The sequence below is a fragment of the Equus caballus genome, chromosome 30 (genome assembly GCF_041296265.1).
Source record: "Equus caballus isolate H_3958 breed thoroughbred chromosome 30, TB-T2T, whole genome shotgun sequence".
NCBI classification, from domain to species: Eukaryota; Metazoa; Chordata; class Mammalia; order Perissodactyla; family Equidae; genus Equus; species Equus caballus.
In genome coordinates this window covers 15,770,104-15,791,792 of record NC_091713.1, presented here as the reverse complement: position 1 = coordinate 15,791,792, position 21,689 = coordinate 15,770,104, and the positions used below count along the sequence as shown (strand labels likewise).

The 21,689-nt window shown below is 39.3% G+C and overlaps 1 protein-coding gene across 6 annotated transcripts in view; it reads right to left on the bottom strand.

The window, feature by feature from the left end:
- Window positions 1-21,689, bottom strand: part of ACBD3 (acyl-CoA binding domain containing 3) — a 39,239-nt gene that overhangs the window by 10,237 nt on the left and 7,313 nt on the right. For 2 of the 6 annotated variants that reach the window (XM_070255628.1, XM_070255627.1), the window contains exons 2-6: window positions 20,354-20,539; window positions 7,535-7,676; window positions 6,758-6,898; window positions 3,856-4,014; window positions 1,911-2,085 (exon numbers count right to left, since the gene is read on the bottom strand). In XM_070255628.1, the coding sequence (XP_070111729.1) occupies window positions 1,911-2,085; window positions 3,856-4,014; window positions 6,758-6,898; window positions 7,535-7,676; window positions 20,354-20,539 (803 nt within the window). Of the gene's footprint in view, window positions 1-1,910; window positions 2,086-3,855; window positions 4,015-6,757; window positions 6,899-7,534; window positions 7,677-11,381; window positions 11,622-11,832; window positions 11,878-20,353; window positions 20,540-21,689 lie in introns of those variants that run through there. The other 4 variants (XM_023632679.2, XM_023632680.2, XM_070255629.1 and 1 more) reach the window with 3 other exon arrangements.

Sequence of the window (21,689 nt, the reverse complement as noted above, 5' to 3'; positions counted from 1 at the left end):
ATACAACTATTGTATGTAATAGACTGAAATTATTTTCATAATCCTCTTCCATACTTTTAAGTTTTAAAAGCACAGAAAGATACAGCAACAATGTAACAAACACCCTGTAACTATACACCCAAATTAACAAGTGTTCGCATTTTGTCATTTTGCTCAGTATTTATATAAAAATCAATACTTTCTGGGGCTGACGTTCCCTGTGTTTCTTCCTCAGTCCCTTTCCTTTTCTCTTCCCAGAGACAACTGATCAATTTGATAAACCAAATTTGATCGCTATAATCTAAATTACAGCTTTCTAGCTCTGTTTCAAATATTCTTGGTTTTGCCCTATTGACTGTGTTCTCATTAAGTGAGAGCAGTCTACAAACAGGACAGTGTGTGTGTGAGCTATCCCACTGAAAAATTATCTCCAAGCCTATCAAAGAAGCAGGAAAAGGGGAGTGATACGCTAAAGTAGAAACAGGCTTTAGAGGACAGAAAAGAAATTCCTCAAAAATACCGCTTGTTATCTTGAAGGAACTCTTGTTTGACATCCTTTTCCTCCTCTCATGGATTGCACAAAACCTGCACTGCTTTTTAACTGTTCACTAATGGTAAAGACTCAGGCGAAAACGTATTTTAGGTAAGAATAATTTTCAAGGACTTTAAAGAGCTTGGCAAAAGAACAAAGCATTACTTCATCTAACAAGAAATGTTGAGCAACACTAACGTAACACTTTTCTTCACTCAGATTTTTTGACAGGTGGTAACTGCTTTATAAGTGAAAATTAAATAAGTAAAACTTAGCTAGGTTAAGATCAAGGAGGCATTTTAGACTTGTGCAAGATGCGAAAAATGAATGTAAGGGGCCAGCCACGTGGCACAGTGGTTAAGTCCAGCATGCTCTGCTTCAGCGGCCTGTGTTTACAGGTTCAGATCCCAGGCACAGACCTACACCATTCATCAGCCATGCTGTGGCTGTGACCCACATACAAAGTAGAGGAGGACTGGCACAGATGTTAGCTCAGGTCTAATCTTCCTCAAGCAAAAAAAGAGGAAGATTAGCAAGAGATGTTAGCTCAAGGCTAATCTTACTCACCAAAAAAAAAAAGAAAAAAGAAAAAAGAAAGTAAAGTTGGTTATTTTCCATATGTACCAAACACTCCTAGAGAGTAACTATTTTCTCATGGTACTCCTCTGGTAGTCCTGTGAGGTTAACAAAACAGGTACCAGGATTTTATATCCCATTCTTACTGACTGGGAGAAAAGGCAGAACAATCAGAGTAGCAGGTAACTTGTCTGAGCTTAAACAAGAGCGCCAAAGCCAGCACAGAATCCAAGGGTTATCTGCCCCCGCCCCCAACTCAAACCCTTGTTTTTCCCTCCTAAACCACCTACTCCTGTGTGGAAGCAAAATGTGGGGGTAGGGAGATGGAGGACTACCACTGTGTTGTGGATGAGCACTGTCTAGCTGCTGTACTTAGCACAAACATCAAGATAGACCCACCCAGCTCTGCAGAACCAACTGACAGCCTCAGGGGACAGGGCGCTCCTACTGGAAGCTATCCGGGCCTGTGACAGTGCACTGCCTGAAGGACATCCTTGAGCTAACGCCAGTGAGTCCTCACGGTTCCAGGACCACTATCAGAGTCTACGTCAGACTCACGAGAATGACACTCGGTCCATGCAACTCCCAAACACCCTTACGACAATAGGACAGTGGCCCCATCATTTATTGCTTCACTATCATATACTATCTTTCATAACTGCCAGTGAAACTCTAAAGTCTCCCCTAAGGAAGGTCAGCTAAAAGTTACTTTATACCTCAGGAGCTAACTAATGCAAAATTCATTAGCAAGTGTTAAAGAACTTGAGTTCCAACGAAACTAAAAACCCTCTCTGAGGCTGAATTCTGGGCTTGTCTATCGTACCTGTTGCTGTGCAAGCTGGACTTGATACAACTGCTGCATATACTGCTGATAGTGCTGCTCCTGCAACTGGCGGATGAGAATCTGCTGCTGCTCGTAGTTCCCTGGATACTGCTGGGCTGCGTACTGCTGGAACTGCACGGCAGTCTGGGAGTTTAAGGCTGCCATTATCTGCTGCCTAGAAACATTAAAAAATATATACTAGTCTGACTACAGGAGATCATTCACGACAAAATAAAATGTCCTTGTCATTTATAATGTATAACTCTTAAAATTGACTAAGCTAGTAATATATATCAATCAGCATGTGTCCCAGGCCCAAAAGGAAGACTTAAGAAAATAAACTTGGCCTCTAATTTTTCACTTGGGTTTTTCAAGGAAGATCTGGGATGGAGAGGAAGAATAAGCATGTCATTGTCATTGTCGTTGTCATCATCATCACCACCACCACCATCGTCACTGCTAGCATTTATTGCACCTGTATATGAGCCATGAGTGTTCACAGCACTTCCACATACTAAGCCACTCGGTCCTCACACCATGCTCTGAGGCAGGGTTCCAGGGAGGAGGGAGTGAGGGTGCTCAGTAACTTGTCCATGATTACACTGCTAGTAGATGCCAGAGCCAGGCTTCAAGGCTAGGCTGTTTGGCTCCAGCCTATATCTCTAACCATGATGCTCTAAGAGGACGGGTTGTCATCGATGGCAAGATGAGATATTTCAGTGGTGGCCATGGCTTCTCTACCTAAATACATGAAAAGCAGTAAGAGGCAGAAGAATAGCTAAAAGATGTTACAGGTGGCCCTGTGTAAGTATAAATAAAACCAGTGAAAATGTGAGGATCCTTAGCATTTCATTTAAAGTCTGTCTTAAAGAGAACACTGAAAATAATATCTGGGCACACTAGGTTTAGAGATACTAATTTCTGTAAACTATTACAATTCTCTTTTACCTTTTTTCAGAGGAACCACATGCTTCTTAACTCAGTTATGTGACCAACTTAACAAAGACCTCAAAGCCATCTATTAATAGATAAACAGATAAATAACAAAGCAAAACCTCACAAACTGCTGAATAAAACAGGACACTGGGTCCACCTAGGGCATGCCTCTCCCGCCCCCCACCCCTCAACAGAGTAGTATTCATAGTCTCTCTCCAGAGAAGAATGAGGCTCTGGGTCAGTTTGAAGCTTTTGAGGAACAAATAATCAAGAAAAATCAATGGACTCTCTTGTTCTCTGGTTTAATCTATATGCTGTGCCACCTCTTGGACCCCAGGCCTTCTTCTCACAGTGTTTTATGGCTGGTAATCCCTTCCTCCTTGGGCCCTTGGCTCCCTCTTGAAGAACCAGTCCCTTCTGAAACAGGTGCTCTCATCGCCCTTACTGAATAAGAAATGGCTTCAGCTCCCAAGTTCCGTACTAGGGGACTTAGGAATAGATATCTGACAGGCTGGACCAACTAGCTTCTCTGTCCTGGGGATCTGTAACTGGGTCTCTGAGATCCCAGCCAGTCTGTCAGATGCATGGAAACAAAGACCACATAAACGCAGGCTGGGACAGCCTTGCACATGCCAAAGCAGAGTGTGACAACTTGCAGAGAACAGGAAGAATGAAACAGAGACAAAAGCTGAGAAGCAAAGACAAGAAATCATGTGAACCCAGAGACAGAGAGAAAGCGAGAAACCTTAGCTCCTGTTCTAGTCATGAGTTCTGGGAACGAATCCCAAATCCTTCCAATACAGTCCCCTTTTTGCAACCAAATGATGCTTAAGATGAGGCCTTCTTTGCTAACACATCATTGGTACAAACGGCAAGCAGCTAACATCGGTCTACCTCCCAGTCATACAAACCACAGAATGACTCTAAGGCACACAATGCTAAAAGGTCGATGACAACAGTGTGGCAGTCCACTTCTCCTGCTTAATCATAAGCCAGAAAACAAGCTTACTTTTGCTGCTCCAACCGAAGCCTCTCTTCTTCTATCCGCCTCCTCTCTTCCTCCTCCCGCCGAAGCCTTTCTTCTTCTTCTCTTCTGCGTTTCTCTTCCTCCTTTTGCAGACGCTCTCTTTCTTCCTCTTCACGCCGCCTTCGCTCCTCCTCCTCCCTCCTACACGGTTGAGGACAGACAATGAACCTCAGACAAGGAATCCCGTCTAAAAACAATTTAAGACTTTATTTTCCAGTGAAAATCAACACAACCTTTTTAGAGAACAATGTGGTAATATTATTAAAATTTGCAAAGCATACACTCCACTAGTACAAATTTATCATATGGAGTCAATCTCACAGTATACAGGATCACAGCAAGAAATACTGCTGCACAGCAATAGAAAAAGATGTCTGTCAGTAAGATACTACTACTTAAATCACTGTAATATACCCATACCCTGAAGATTGCCCTCTATATATACTCACAGCACAAGCTCTTCCTTCACACTACTCGATGTAGTTGCAATTAAATTCGTGTGATAAATTTACCAATATATCCGTCAATCATTAAAATGCATGCTGTGTAAGGGCAGACACTGCCTGTCTCACACTGCTACATCCTCAGGATTTAGCACAGTGCTGGAAAGAACAAGCACTCAACGAATGTGTACAGAAATGAATAATCCACCCTGAAATGCCAAACAGGCATAAACAAAGGACAGAACTACATGGCCAAATATGTAAAGACATTTACTATATTTGTTTAATGAAAAATCCAGGTAAATACACAGAAAAAGGTCTGGAAAGACATACCTTAAACTTGTCATTTGTTAGCTATAGAGAGAAGAGTGGTATTAAAAAGAAAGGTGGGAAGGAAGGTTTTCAGTTTGTGCTTCATAAACTGTCACAAATGGAAAATCATTTATATTGCATATATTTGTATATTATTTCTGAAATTTAAAAAAATTTAGGGGCCAGCCTGGTGGTGCAGCAGTTAAGTTCACACGTTCTGCTTTGGCAGCCCGGGGTTCACTGGTTAGGATCCCGGGTGTGGACCTACGCACCGCTTGGCAAGCCATGCTGTGGCAGGCGTCCCACATATAAAGTAGAGGAAGATGGGCACGGATGTTACCTCAGGACTAGTCTTCCTCAGCAAAAAGAGAAGGATTGGCTGCAGATGTTAGCTCAGGGCTAGTCTTCCTCAGCAAAAAGAGAAGGATTGGCTGCAGATTTTAGCTCAGGGCTAATCTCCACCCCCCTCAAAATAAATAAATAAATTTAAAGTTTTTTAATTTAAAACAGAAAACAACAGTTGTAAACCTAGGTGCAGACCTCACCTAGCTCCCCCCTCAACCACAAGGGAGCACGGACTCTTGCACTAGGAATGGATGCACACGGGTCTAAGAGTGCTGTGGAGTACAGGGAGGCTGGAGACAGGATGAAAGACAAGCTGCTGAGGATTCTCAAAGAACACACCATCTCTTGGTCCTACCGTGAGAACTGTCTGGGTTACCCTATTTTCCTCCCCAAACTCCTATAAGTGATTAACAACACACCCGAGCCACAGTCAAGGCTCAAAATATAGCAATAACATGACCTACTTGTAATGTGTCTCAGCTGGTACACAGGCCAAAATGTTCCACAAGCCAGAGCTCAGGCTTCAGGATAGAGGAAGTCTAGTCTTTAAATGCTTTGGAAGGATTCTATATGGGCTTCACCTCATGACAGAGTATATTTTTGCAAGGAAAAACGCAGCTTATAATGCTTAGCAGTAACTTAAATATTCAATTTATCATTAAAAAAAGAACTTAGAAAGCAATGTTTACATACTTCCAAAGACTTTATAGCTACACCTCATTGGTTCAACATCACTACATGTGGACTGTAGTACATAAATCAATTTTCCAGTAAAGGAATCTCATTCCACTCTGATAAGAATCAAAACTTCCTTTGGATAAATATCTTCCGAAAATGTATTAAGCTATTTCTTATTCCCTTAAACAGAATAAATTATATCTAGTGCTCTCTCTCACGATGACTCAGGAGTTATAACCACAAACATAAAAATCATATATGTCATAATACAGTGATGGAGAAGTTTATCTTCATATTAAATGGCCCCTGACTGCCACACTTTATAATTCTTGTGTCTAGTTTTCATAGTTTCTGTCTTATCCCTCACTATCAGGCTATTTTCTCTTCTAACCTGTTATGTCCAATCCAGGTTAAGGTGGGAAATCAGAGAACCAACTGTTTCTAAAGTAAGTATAACATAATCTGAGGAAAAACTGGTTTTATGGCATCATTCTCATTGCCTAGAAATTTTAGATAGTCAGTTATTGAAAATATAACCTCTTCGATAAATAAGATAAGGTGCTAACTATAATTCTGTTGAGTTCACAATCATGACAGAGAATCCCGCAAAGAGAACAGCGCATTCAGCAGATCCCGCTCCAACCCCTGGAAATCAGTAAGAAGCCACCTGGAAGACAAAGCCAATACGAAATGGCTACTTAAGGCCTATGTGCAGCACAGCTGGTAACCATGACATGGAGTATGAATATTCTAGAAACTCAAGGGAGACAGCAGCAAAGGGTGTGTCAGACCAGAGGGCAAGGAGGAGGGGCGGCTGAGTTCATGGTGCTTGCTCAAAAACTTAAGGGTAGTAACACAAGAGGAATGCTGCCATGCTGGATGGGTAGTTCCTTTTAAAAGTATAGTCAGATGGAAGCAGCAAGCCCTGTCCCCCCAAAACTAGTAATATAAACACCTGCTCACATCAGGAAGTTTGAGCAACTGCCATAAGAAGTGGGCATCCAAGGGAAGTAGGACACCTGATCTAGAATAGACACCCCGTAAAGCAAAAGCATCAGTACACTGGGCTGCATAAGGACAGAGCACTCCGTGCCCTCAAACTTCACCTTTTTTTCTCTTGCTCTTCCTTCTCTATTTTGTGGGATGCAACATATGTCGAGAAGAGATGGCAACACCTGTTTAGGAGCTTGACAAACTCTACCATGGCGTCCTCTTTAGACATGTTTCCCAGGGCTGCCCACTCTCTCCTGTAAGGAATAACAAGAAAAGTTACCTCCTCTTCTCAAGAGAATGAGAATTTGATTAATCCCAAACATGAACAATTCTCAATTATAACTAAAATGAAGAATGATTCTACTATAAACAAAAGGCTCAAAACGTCCAGTTTCAACGGCATGTATTGATTTCCTAAATTAGATACGCCACACGCAATCCAAACTCACTACTGTAAACTAGAATGGAACTCCACTGCCCATAATTTCCATACTAGCAAAAGAGTATCAGAGTGTTACTTTCCTTCTATCATATTTTAGCCTTAACTAAATAAAGTACTCAATTCTCTTTTGTCACAACTCTCTATATGTCCCAATAAGAGAATCAATTACTATATATTTTAAATGGCTGCTTTTAATATTACTTAGGAAGAATCAAATAAAGCTGTCCTTATGTTCATAATCAGAGGAGTAAACTTCTTCCACAATATTTAGTCATAAACATCTCCAAGCCAAAAACAGATAAACATCCGGAGTTTCCAGAAGCTGTAAGCAAAAATGTTTCAGTTCTTATTCTGAGCCAATGAACCAGCTCTTTACATCTTAACCAATTTACTTTATACCCTTTTCAATATTATTCTCATTATATGCATTATACAACAAAATACTTACCTCCTGTCATTCCCCAACACGTCAAAAAATCCAACCTCAGGACAAGTGTCTGGATTATATGGACCCAGAAGAACCTGCTTATGCAGTGCCACAAGCTTCAGTTTTTCTTCGTAAGTTGGATGAAATGCTTTGCCATCTTTTTCTACAAGAAAAAGAAATGAAGAAAACAATCAGCACTGGCAAAATACATAATTTTCAGCATCGTATGCTAAAGTTTTGCTATAAGGTATGTTACCAAAGTTCCTGTGACAGACACAAACACTATCATGGTGAGATTTTAATTTTAAACAGCAAATTTTAATAGTCAGATCCTAAGACAGAAACCCTTTATGCTGAATTAATTTTTTAAAATGAAGCCAAGTACTAATGTTTATTCTAAGACTACTACAGAGAAACCAATCTGTCAAGCTACAGTCAGGCACACACATACAGGTGTACCACTGGACATCTTTTATACATATTAAAAATGTTCAACAATCACTTTTTAAAAGTTTTTAAAAATAATTTTATATCAGTCACTCTTAATACGATCATGCATAAGAGATTACATGTATTTAGAAAAGCTACATTCAAAGCATATCCATTCCACGGCAGCAGTATGACGTGGCGGAAGGGGCTCTGGAACAGCATAGGTTTAAACTGCATCTCAGACGCTCCCAGCTATAGGACCATTTAACCCCTCCGTTCGTTCATCGATAAAGTGAGGAGTCCACTGCTCCTTCAGAGGTTAACAGGATATTATTAATAATAGTAACTGTTAGGTCCTTTTCCTTCCCTCATATTATGCTTGGCTCTGGCAGGTTTCCAGTGGGCAATTAAGAGTGAAGCCCATTTGACCTGCAAAGACTTTACGATCAACGTTCAAAAGTAGTACGAAATTGGGTGCTGGTAAAATAGGAAATCCTCAGAGAATAGTTCTGCTTCTTCAATAAACAGTAGCATTATTTATCAGTTGATTCTAATGATAATAAGAGATTGCAAAATTTCAAAAAAAGAAAAAAAGGAAGTAGAAAGTATATATTGCCTACAAATTTTATCCATGTACATAGTGGTCACCAAAATAAAATCTCTGATGATAAGAGAAGAATATGAGTTAAAGGTTATGAGCAGGAAACTCAGAGGAGAAAAAAGAATAGAAGCTGTCAATAAGTTTCCCAAGATAGTCAATCTCACTAGTCAAGGAAATGGAAATTGAAACCATTAGATACCAAGAGCCACCCCACGCCCGCCCCCGCCAGCAGATAGGTCAAAAAAAGATAACACCAAGAGTTGCCAAGAATAGATAACCAGGTACCCACTCTCACACACTAACGTTGAAAGTATAAACTATTACAGTTATCTTAGAAGGCAATTTGGCAATATATTTCAAAATTATACATGTGCCTGTCCTGTGATCGAGTAACTCCAATTCTCATTATCTACCCTTGATAAGCACTCTCAAATACATTGAACGAGGCGGATACAGAGATGTTCATTACAGCACTGTTTTCTTGTTACGATAAACAATTTAAAAGTTCACTGATAAGGGAATGGCTAAATAATGCGGTATATTCAGACCGTGGTATAAATGAAGCAAGTACAGGAAATATTGTTAAGTGAAAAAAGCAAGCTGCAGGAAACTATATACAATCACAGTGCACAATAAATTTCATCGATTCTAAGCACTCCCACCAACACACACTTTAACATCTCTAAAATCAGAGATGGGTTTTACCATCTATATTTTACAGTTGTAACTGGCAGTTTTTCTTTCTTAATAGTATGTAAGATAATAGTTAAGTCTTAGAATTGATGAAATACAGCATGCAGACACACCCACATATTCTACAGCTATATTTATACAAATGTAAATACAAAGGACAAGACCTAGAAGGAGAAATGAGAGAAGATGAGAAGGAGAAAGTGAGAGGGGGCTAGGATTAGGAGGAGACAGAAGGGAATTTAAACCTTACTTGCAACATTTTAATCTTTCAAAGGAAAATGTGTGGAAGACCAAACTGAACCGTTAAGAGCACCTGCCTCTGGGGATTGGCAAAACTGTGGGCGAGGACTGACGAAGAGTGTCCCATTTACACATACTTGTATATATCCGAAATTTTTTCAACAACAACAAACTCAAGTAATACCTGGAAAAAACAAAAAGTAAAAAAAGACAAAACCGAGCCAGCCCAATGGCCTAGTGGTTAAGTTCAGCGTGCTCCGCTTTGGCAGCCCAGGTTCGGTTCCCGGGCGCAGAACCACACCACTCGTCTGTCGGTGGCCATGCTGCAGCAGTGGCTCACACAGAAGAACCAGAAGGACCACTAGAATCCACAACTAGGTCCTGGGGCTTTGGGAGGAAAAAAAAGAGAGGAAGACTGGCAACAGATGTTAGCTCAAAGCGAATCTTTCCCAGCAAAACAAACAAACCATACTTCAAAAAAAAAAAAAAAAGAAAAGACAAGACAAAACTGTGGCACTGACCTTATTTGTTTAATAAAAATCGAAACTCAGTAAGTTGTGAATCTGCCATCTGTTTTTGCTACTGAGCAAACAGTATCACTAGGCAATCAGCAACAAGAGCAACTTCCTTTAAATAAGCTTTTAGAACAGTATTATCATAGTTCTGTATTTACCAACTAAAAGGCAATTTTCATTTTAAAATCTCTTAGAATGCTATTTTAATCAACGATGGACACCACCTAAGATCTTCTCTTAATATTCATTCCTACAACTTTATAAATGTTTATTAAGCCGCTGTTTGTAAATCACTGTGCTAGATGCTAGGGATTCACTGTTCTCATGGAGCTTACAAACTATTGAGTTCAACTGAAAAATTGTAACTTGGGAATGGAGCAAATAATTGTGTCTAGATGCATATTTCAGGTATACATATTACATATAGCGCAAATAAATTATAACAAAATTATATCGAGATAAAGAAAAGAGAGACTTTACTTCTGACCTAGGGAAAAAATAAAATTAGGTCAAAAAGGTAACGAAGTAGAATTGTTCCAACTCCTTCGGATGGGCCAATAGTTGCCTTAAATTCCAACATAGCATATAATTAAAATAAAGCAAAATGGATTCAAGTTTACAAAACCAAAATACAGCTTTACGTTATCTTTCACGTAAAAACCAACAAGCCTAAAAGAACTGCTCTTTCCTTCATTTCATTCCATTCCCAATGAAATCTCTCTGAAATACAACCTTGAAAAATTATCTTAGCAAGAAAAACAGTGTTACACCTGTTCACTGCTGCATTATTTAAAATTAAAAAAGGAATCCAACCATTCAACAATAACACACTGCTTAAATTACAGTAACCCACTGACTGGATTACACAGCTATTCAAACGACAATTACAAGGGCTACACAGCATTTCAAAGAACAGGTTTATGACGCATGTGACCCAAGACCCAAAGAGAACGTAGAAAAATAAAATTTTAAGAATTTGGTCAAGTGATTACACATTTAGATCTTTCTTTTAAAAAATTACAGTGAAGATTTTTCTTACGAAGTCAGCTAGCTAGAACTCTGAATTCTAAAACATTAGGTAGTTAAAATATGTAAATCAATAGTAGCTACTTTTTGGTTACTAGTTACCAAGAAATCTTTCCCCAATTTGAAAGTGCCTGTAACCTTCCTTCACCATCTACCTTAATTTTACACATATTAATCACTACAAGTTTTCTTATGCTAATTACGTCACAGGTAATTATTAGAGAAACACAGTCCAGAAAAACTTTCTTCTCACTTCACCAAATTGTGATGATTTGAAAAACTTCAACTTCTGATCCTGGCCTATTAGTTAAAGATTATTATTATTTAGAAAGTTTTTGTTTTTTAAAACCAAAAAGGCACCAACCTAACCATGTCATTTTATCTTCAGCCTCACGAAAGGAAAACATGCTCCCGGCGGCCGCAGAGAAAGGGGTGGTGAGCCTGAGAAACGGGCGGAGTGCTGAGTAGAAGGAAACGTCCCTGGAGTGCTGAGTAGAAGGAAACGTCCCTGTTCTGCTCAGTCAGGACTCCCAGGATTTTGTTTTGCTTTTTCCCTTGTTTATTTTCAAGAAAGTCTGAATTCTATGAAAGCGGTTGCTTTGACCTAAACGTCAACAAAGATAAAAAACTGATGGCCACTGGAAGACCAAACACTTTTCTGATTAATTGCTTAATAGAGCCATTTTCAAACAGACACACACACATTCTTATTTGCTTCAAGGAGATGAAGTGAAGCTAAGAGGACTAGTGGGTATGAAAATTTCTTTCTACTATGTCTACAAGTTATTTCAGTGGAGGGAGGGGCCCTTTCTTACCAGGTGGTCCACGAGCCTGTTTGTTTCGAACACTCCTTAGTGCAGACGAGCTGCAGGGGACAAGGGCAGAGAGCGAGTCAACAAGGACACTGTTCTCCTCCTTCAGCACGGGGTGAGTCTAACCCCTAGCCCTCAAAAGTGACTCCTCGATAGGCAGGGTGAGTTTCAGGATTTGGGGATGTCATTTTAAACCTCAGCCCTTTTATGCCTGACAGGATTACGAATATATTGCCAAAATGTAAAGGATTTTTCAAAAGGAGAATATGTTTCTTAAGTGTTAGTTCTGGCCACGCAGTCAAACAGATCTGTCCACCACCATGAACCCCAGCACTCAGCAGCAGGCTTGTCCACAGGCACTCACCGCCAACACCACACCCAACAAATCTCACCAAAGAAGAAACAGGCGGTCCGCGTCAATCTGTGTGAGAATGGCGAAACAGTACCTCCACCCTCGCAAACTGTACTGGTATTTCCATAGAATCTTCTACGCACATGTTAGTTTGAAGAATCGCTCTATAATCCTTCCTTTAAGTCCTATTACTAAATCTTCAAAAATTAATCATTACTCTAGCTGGGGACCAAATTTGTCTCAAAAAAAATCAAAACAAAGGAAACATACCAAAATGTTAATACTAATAATTATTTCTGAAAGACTGGATTACAGATTAGTTTTTTCTTTATTCATTTTTGATTTTCCCAAGTTTTCTTCAATATGCATAACGCACTTTTATATCAAACACACATACGCTGTTTTCTTTTCTAACAAACGTTTTGAAAGAGTGAAGGCAACTTATCTTTCAGCTTTTGGGATGAGGTTAACAGCTCAATCTCCCCTGAGGAACAGACAACACCCAGGAGGATGTGCTAATAATCCCAACCACGTTTAGGACAGGACAGCCCACATCGTGTTGACGTTCTACACTTCAAAGAAAACACAAAAAACGAAAACCCATCACAACCTTCGTTGTTAGGCAGACTGTTATTAGTATAAAAAAAGTAACTTCTCTTCTACTCTTCAGGTGGCTCAGGTTCTTATATCACGAGGGTTTGTTTTTAGTTTTTTGAGTTAGATGAGAATAACTTCTTTCTAAATTATTTCTGGTTCTATGGGCATCAAACATAGTTAGCAGGAAAGAAGTTATAACTACTATTAACTGCATAGACAAAAAAAGCCTTGCTAAAACTCAAAAATCTTTAACCAGGACCCTATTGCTAAAGGAAAGTTCTATTTCAGTCCCGCCAGAAAGGAACAAAGGCATCACCCGAGGTTTCTGCACTCATAGCGTTAATTATTACGAAGTAATTTAATTCAGTGAATTTTGGAATTTTGTTTTTTATGACAACCAAAGAAAGAAACATAAATTATGCTTGGAAAAAAGCTGCAGAGTATTTTTTTGGTGCAAGTGTGGAAACACATCAACGAGAAGTAGAAAAGAATGAGGTCTCCTACCTAGAGAAGCATGACTACAAAGCTGGCCCTTCTCAATCGAATGGACTGAAAGGGATCACTTGTTGACATGTGTTCAGCAACAATTATAAAAAAGGTTCATTTTCTACAAATGGAAGACCAATCAAAGTCAGATTAAAAATCTATTTTACCTAAAAGAGACAGACTAAAGCAAGGATTGGCAAACCAGACCAAGCCTGCCCACAGCTGTTTTTATAAGACCTGCACACTAAGAATGATTTTTATATATCTTAAGGGTTGTAAAACAACAACAAAAAGAAAAACAGACCAAAAAAAACAGTACGAACACAGACCATATGTGGCCTTAAAGCCTAAAATACTTACTATCTGGTCCTGTATAGGGAAAGTTTGCTAACCCTGGAGTAGATGAAGAAGTTAACTCAAAAGCCAAATGATTTCCAGCTATTTAAAAAAATTCAAATATAACGAAAAGGATAGAAAACATATAAACTTCCAGTTAAACATGGTGGACTGAGCACACACAACTACCTCTGATCCTCAGTGCAACCTCACTAAAAGGAATAAGGGAGCCAACTTAGAGAACCGTGGAAAGGCTCAGAAATTGAAGGCCCCAGGGTCTTCAAAAGCTAGAGTCTAGATAAACACAGGAGCTTTGGTTTCCAATCTATCTGAGAAGCAGGTAACCCTCCCTTCCCATTGTGTTTGGCAACACCAAGCAGCAGATGTGCCCCAGCTTCAGCAGAGGTCTGGAGATGTTTACTAGAGAACACCAACCACAGGGGCTCTGGATGGGACGACACCAGGCTAGGCGTGAACTGCAGAACTGAAAACAGAGAAATGAAAATCAAAGTGTTCCTAGTAAATGGTAAACTATGCCCACACACCTCCCTTCTCCTGCCTAGCTCCTGAATGCTGGCAACTAGGTTCATACATTCCAGGCAGGAGTCAGGAGTATTTTTCGTGAAAAACTGGCCCCAAAGAAAAGACCTACAAATATCTGAAAGATACTGACACCTGAGAGTTCCCCGCTGAAACCTCTGCCTGAGCAACCTACAAGAAAGGCTCTACTCAAGGTTACAATAAGCTGTTCAGTGCCTATCCTTTAACATGAATGAACACCCAAGGATCACCAGACATTTGAAAAAGCCGCCAACATGGGAATAAAGTCCAAAAAATTTTTTAAAAATAAAAATTTTTATTTAATAACCTCAGAGATGCAAGCTAATGTGTCCATGAAGCAAAGTAAAGTACTAGAAAGAAAGACCACTCAGAGAATAAAAACTCTCGAAAACTAAAAACGCAAAAACAGAATTACCAAAATAATCTTTCATAGGCTGGAAAATAGACTTGAGGCTATCTCGTAGAAAACAGAGCAAAAAGACAAAGATGGAAAAGATAAGAGAATTAGAAGTTCAGTCCAGAAGATCCAATATCTGAATATTAACAGTACCAGAGTGAAAACAAAAAGAGAGGAAGATCCAATATCTGAATATTAACAGTACCAGAGTGAAAACAAAAAGAGAGGAAATCAAAGAAATAATATAAGAAAATTTCCCAAAAACAAAGATTACAGGCTTACAGACTGAAAGGACTATGAAATGTTCAGCACAAGCACTGAAATAATAAACAAACAAACAAAAAGGCAACAACTGAGGGCCTGGCCCTGTGGCAGAGTGGTTAAAGTTCCATGCTCCACTTCAGCAGCCCAAGGTCACAGGTTCAGATCCTGAGCGTGGACCTACTCCACTCACCAGCCAGGCTGTGGTGGTGTCCCATATACAAATAACAGATGAGGACTGGTACAGATGTTAGCTCCAGGCTAATCTTCCTCAAGCCACACACACACAAAAAGACAACTGAGAAATTTCTGAACACTGGAGATAAAGAGAAAACTACAAAAACTTCTAGAAAAACAGGTCATATACAGGATCAAGAAAGAAAGAACTACAGACTTAAGAGGATGATTAATGAAAGCGAGAAAACAATGGAACACTACCTTGAAATTCTGGGGGGAGAGTTATTTGCAACATAGATTTTTATGCCCAATCACATGTAACGGTAAAAATAGACACATTTTTGGAAAGGCAAGATCTCAAAAATTTTACTTCCCATGCACTCTTTTCTCAAGAAGCTACTGGGGGGGGGGGGGTGCATTTCCAAAGTAAGAGAACAAACAACAACAACAAAGGAAGTAAAAGGGATTCAACACCATAGAGAGATGAAGGTGATTCCAGGAGGACAGCTGGGCAGGAGACTCAGAAGACAGAAAAAGAACACTGGATCAAGAACTTAAGGACATCGAGGAGAGATGTCTTTAAAAAAAAGTTTACCTGAGGACAAATAAAACAAATAGTAATCATCTCCTTCAAAGAGCTTGCAGAAGAACCAAAATATAATCAAAGTACGCGATCTCTCTCGGTTACAAAAACAAATCTAAACCACCACCAGGGATTTAATCACGAAACGTGGTATCATAAAATTAGGAGTTTAGGAAGAGGGAAGGAGGAAGAAAAAAACATGTATGTAAGTTAGAATTTTTCTTTAAAAGTTAAAGCAGGGGCTGCCCTGGTGGCACGGTAGTTAAAGTTTGCACGTTCTGCTTCAGTGGCCCAGGGTTCCCCGGTTCGGGTCCTAGGTGTGGACCTACACACCGCTTGTCAAGCCATGCTATGGCAGGCATCTCACATATAAAGTAGAAAAGATGGGCACAGATGTCAGCTCAGGGCCAATCTTCCTCAGCAAAAAGAGGATTGGCCGCAGATGTTAGCTCAGGGCTAATTGTCCTCAAAAAAAAAAAAAAGTTAAAGCAGCAGCAGGAAAATGGAGATAAATGCCAGAAGAAATAGTTAAAATAGTGGAAAGTGGCTGTCTCGGAGGAGAGGGGCTTGGAGATGGGAAAAAATAGACACGAGCTAAAGCACGCAGGTGGCCTCTAGAAGCTGGAAAAGGCAAGGCAACAGGTTCTTCCCTAGAGCCTCCAGAAGGAAGGCAGCTCTGCTGACACCGTGACTTTAGCCCAGTGAGACCTATTTTGAACTTCTGACCTCCAGAACTATAAGACAGTCTGTGTTGTTTTAAGCCATTAAATTTGTTACAGGAGAAATAGGGAAACTAATAGAAAACTAACAGGAAATAAGAAACTAGTATACACAAAGCACATTTTCCTAAGCAACTAAAAAGAGAAATGGCTTCTAGATTATGTTATTAAATTCATAAGTATTTAACTTTACAGTTCTAATAAGACAGCATAAATAATTGATAACATCTTTATAATCACAGTTACCAAGCCCAAAGCTCTGAAAGATTAAGTCCCTTCCACCTTAATTTAGTTACACAAAAGGTAATTAGTCTCACATCTCAATTGCTAGAACAAACTTGCAGAGAAATCATACATTTCTCTTCTCTCTGGAGCTAAAGTTAGAGAGATGGAACAAATTATTTCGATGTCTTCCAGCCTTTAGTTGATGAAATGAAAGCCATAAGATCTATGGGTTGGAAAGGATATTAAAGACAGGTGACTGAAATGTACAAGCAAAGCTCAAATCCCCTCTACATATCCACTTGGCCTACAATAATTTGTTATTGGATACACAAATAAGAAAGATGTAAATGGCAACATCAAGAACCCAAAATGTGAGGGAGGAAGTAAAAGAATAGAGTTTCTGTATGCTATGGAAGTTATCACCTTAAACTAGTAAAACTATAAAATATTTTACAGAAGCCTCATGGTAACCACAGAGAAAAAACCTGTAGCAGACACACAAAAGATTATGATAAAGGAATCAAAGCATATCCACGTAGCAATTCTAATTTTTTTTTTTGAGGAAGATTAGCCCTGAGGTAACATCTGCTACCAATCCTCCTCTTTTTGCTGAGGAAGACTGGCCCTGAGATAACATCCATGCCCATCTTCCTCTACTTTATATGTGGGACACCTACCACAGCATGGCTTGCCAAGCGGTGCCATGTCCGCACCCGGGATCTGAACCGGCGAACCCCAGGCCGCCGAAGAGGAACGTGTGCACTTAACCACTGTGCCACCGGGCCGGCCCCCCACCTAGCAATTCTAACCTATGCATGAATACTTCTTGGTGATGGGAACACACTGTCCCAAAGCAGTCTATTCCATCTCTGGATAACTGATTTTTAGTTCTTTATTGAGTTGATCTCTCTCATTTCTGTCCAGAGAGTCTATTTCTAGTCCTCAGCTTTAATTAAAACGTATCTAACAGATCAGACCTCAAAAAAACTCAAAATACTCATCATGTTTGCCCTGAGTTCTCTATTCTCTAGGCTAAACATCCCCGGCTTACTCACTCATACCTCCCAAAGACCTACTTTTAAATCCCAGCTCTGCTATTTACTAAATACGTAACATGGGCAATGTTATATATTTTCTGAGCATCAGTTCTGTTCTCAAGAAAATGGAGCTAACTTCTCCTTAGGGCTCTCGTGAGGGTTGGAAATAGTGTGTTCCAAAGTCTCGGTACAGGGACTGGACAGAGCAGATGCCGACCAAGGGGCACCTACTATGGTGATGAGGGCAGGGATGTGACTCCCCACGTTATGAAAGTTGCTCTCTTCTGAATGAGCTCCACTTTGTCTTTAACCCTAAAGGATGATGCCTCAAACTAAAACCACTATCTATCCAGTGTTGTCCGATCTGTGCAGAAGAGGGCAGGGCCATCTCTCCCTACCTTCATCCTAGATACCATATTTCCACCAAAGCAGCCTAATATCAAATCTGTTGTCTTTCATGGCCCTATCACACTGTTGCCTCACAGAGAATATACTTTGAATAAAATCCATCTTTTAGAAACATTAAAATTAAAACTATATCTCTCCCATGTTGGACTGAGAAAAAATCCAAATGATAGTTCTTATACTACTTATTAGACAGTATAATACATTGCAGTGTTTCTGAGGCAAGAAATGTAAAACATTACGGAAACTGCCTGGCATGTATTAAGTGCTCAATAAAAGTTGACATTCTCCCCCCATTAATTCAACATATCCCATGATATATTCTTGGAAACTTCTCCTCCTCAACAACATAAGCAGCCACAGAACACCAATTGCCAGGTATTCTGCAAGGAGTTTATATACATAATTCCTTATAATTCTTACAGCAACCCTTTGAGTAAAAGGAAGGCATAGATTTTAAATAACTGAGTGGCAGAACTAGGAAAAAGTACTCCAGGCAGTGTTGACTCCAGAGCTCAACTCCCTAAATACTGAGCCAAGGTAGCTCTCATTTTAGTTAACTGATAAAAGTACACATTATCTCCTCCTGGGTGTTGGTTGCCAGGGTGTTCACTATGTGAAAATTCATCGAGCTATACACTGAGGATTTGTGTACTTTTCTCTGCATGTGGTAAATAAAAGGGAGGCCTCAGGCAAAGCACTTATGATACCGAACCTCTTAATCTCAAGTTCATCCCTGATGCACAGCAAGCCAATTACTGAGACATTGGTGCTTGGAGAAAATTCAAATTGACCAAAATGTGAAGGTGGGAGGATGGGTTCTCTCAAATCCACCTTACAAAAGAAGAAAGCAGGGAGTCTTTACAGAGCTAAGGGGCTTGGCAGGAGGAGTTTCCAAGAAACAAGGGGAATGGTGTTTCTTTCACTCCAGATAAGCCTCTGGGCAAGCTGACTTCTGGGCATCAGTGGCAACTAGGGGCTGGTTATCTGGTGATCTTAACTTCCTTGAAGGCATTCTCTTTCTTCTGTAAAACAAGCTCATAAATCCTTGTGACCCTTGAGTCACCCCTCAGGTTAAACAAGAAAACAGCAAATTGACAAGACTAACTTCTTTCCAACTATGTCCACGGACAACAAAGTTGAAAGGTAATATTATTGAATATTTACAGTAACCCTCAAGTACCCGGCCTCAATTCCCAATGTCTTTTATCCCTTCCTCATTCTTGTAGGAGGTGGGGCATCAATCGGTTCTGGCTACTTCCTTCTGAAAGGGGGCAAAGATGGGGAAACTGCGGAATGAAATTTTTCAACATGAGACTGAAAATATTCTTGGGTACCAGGTTATATTTTGCATTAGAATTTCTGCACCTCATTCAACAGTTTTAGTACAATATCTAAAAGCACACTTTATCATGGAATATCAGGCCAGAAAGATAAAAGGTATGGACAATCCAAATTTTAATAGTCCCTGAAAAATAGGTCTAATCCCTTGGGGAATCCAAGAGAACATTCCTGAAAACCAATCCAGACATCATGAACAGAAATTATCAAGGTGTCCTCATGGTCATGCACTGAATAAGGCTTGGGATGACATATTTAACCTCTAGAAAGATTACTTGCCTATGCCAACATCTGAAAAATTTTAATAATCCAATTGTTCTTCCAGGCTTGGGGGTCAAAGTCAACAAGGAAGCATATTAGCCAGTTTTCTAAAAATAAAATAAAATAAAATAAAATAAAATCACTCTCATTAGGAGTATTACGTTAAGCGAAATAAGCCAGACAAAGACAAACTCTGAATGATTTCACTCGTATGTGGAAGATAAACACATAGATAAAGAGACGAGATTAGTGGTTACCAGAGCGGGGCAGGGTGAAAGGAATAAAGGGGCACATACATATAGCTATGGATAAAAACTACATTATTGGTGGTGAACAATGCAGTATACACAGAAACTGACATATAAGAACATAGACCTGAAATTACACAGTTATAAACCAATGTGACCTCAATAAGTAACTTTTTAAATGCTAAAAAAAAAAAAAAAAAAAAAAAAAAAAAATGCATCACCCTCATTTTTACCAAGGATAGCCAAATTAAGACTAATTGGTTGGTTTGACCCAATTATTTACATAAGTACAGCAAGAATAGCAATTGATCATATAACCTCTTTTAAATCTGCTTTGCTGGAACATTTTATAAGGAATCTCAGATTGAACTTTAAAGTTCAAGGCCTCTCAAGGCCAGGTCAGGCCAAGTCAAGGGCTTGTCATAGGACTCTGCCTGCAATACCTATAGATTTGGGTGAATTCCTCTCTTCTCTTGAGGCTCCCCAAAATATCCAGAAGTTCTTTGCTCCTGCCAGGGAAGGGACCTTCTTTACTCACCTGATAAGATTGCTTGGAACCCTGCAGGCAAGGTACCAGGCCAATGTTTTCCAGTGGCTTTACTCCATAAAGTCAACCTTTGCTCCTCAAAAGCTGTTTGGTCATATCTGAGCCTATGCATGTTTCTCTCAAATACGACATTCCAGTCACAGCTTTGGTAATATAACCAATGTTTCCAATTGTGTCCTGTTACAAGGCAAATAGAGTCTTACTGAACTTACGCAAATAACTATATTGCCATGTAAAATAATAATTATTCACTATGAGTTTCAAAATTCTAGGGGGACCAGGTGGGGAGAAAAAGAGATAAATTCTGCTTCCAAAGGTATAATTTACCAAATTGCTATAAGTCATAGTTAGCTTAAGAGAAAAGAGAAAAAGGTTTCCTTAAATCTGGAAAAACAAGACATTTAAAAAAACCAGCAACACTTCAAACAAAAAGTCATAAAAATTATAATCACAAAAATCTTTCATAATCTCTTTATCAAGAGCAGACAAAGTTTAAGAAAACTATCCTTTTAAGGGGGGGAAAAAAGGGCCAGCCTGGTGCCTTAGTGGTTAAGTTCCTGCACACCACTTCAGCAGCCCGGGGTTCACGGGTGTGGATGCCAGCAGCAGACCTACACACCACTCATCAAGCCATACTGTGGTGGTATCCCATACACAAAATAGAGAAAGACTGGTGAGAGATGTTAGCTCAGGGCCAATCTTCCTCACCAAAAAAATGAGAGAGATAGAGAAAAAGAGAGAGAGAAACAAATTCTGATTTTGCACCAGCTTACTTTTGATATTAAAATTAATTCACTTAATTGAATTCATTTTAATCTTAGCCAACTGGACCATGTACAAAATCCTTTGCTCACTTTTTCTCCCAAAAACCTTCTTAACTTTAACAAACAAAAATATCTTTATTTCTTATACCTTCTTTACTGAAAACATACATCTCACTTTCCTTGAATACAAAGATGTTTCTCCTATTAATTTTAGCGGGTTCAATCACATATATTAATTAGAATTCTTAACCCTTAGAAACCTTAATTTCTGGTGAAAACTAAGAAGTAAGCAGTTACAAACTTTTATATAAGCATTCTGTGGCTTGGCAAATTGATAAGTACTTTTTATAATTTCTAGAAACATGCTACTTCATAGTACAATCTTTTTAATAAAACACAAGACATGTTTACTAATAGACCCAAACATGTTTTGGTTTCTCTGTAATAAGAAGACAAGGGTGAACAAACCTATACTTAGTGGTCATTTCATATGTATCAATAAAACAATTATGATAGAGCTCTCTAAAAACTTTTCCAATTTAGAAGTTCTTCCAATTTAAGGA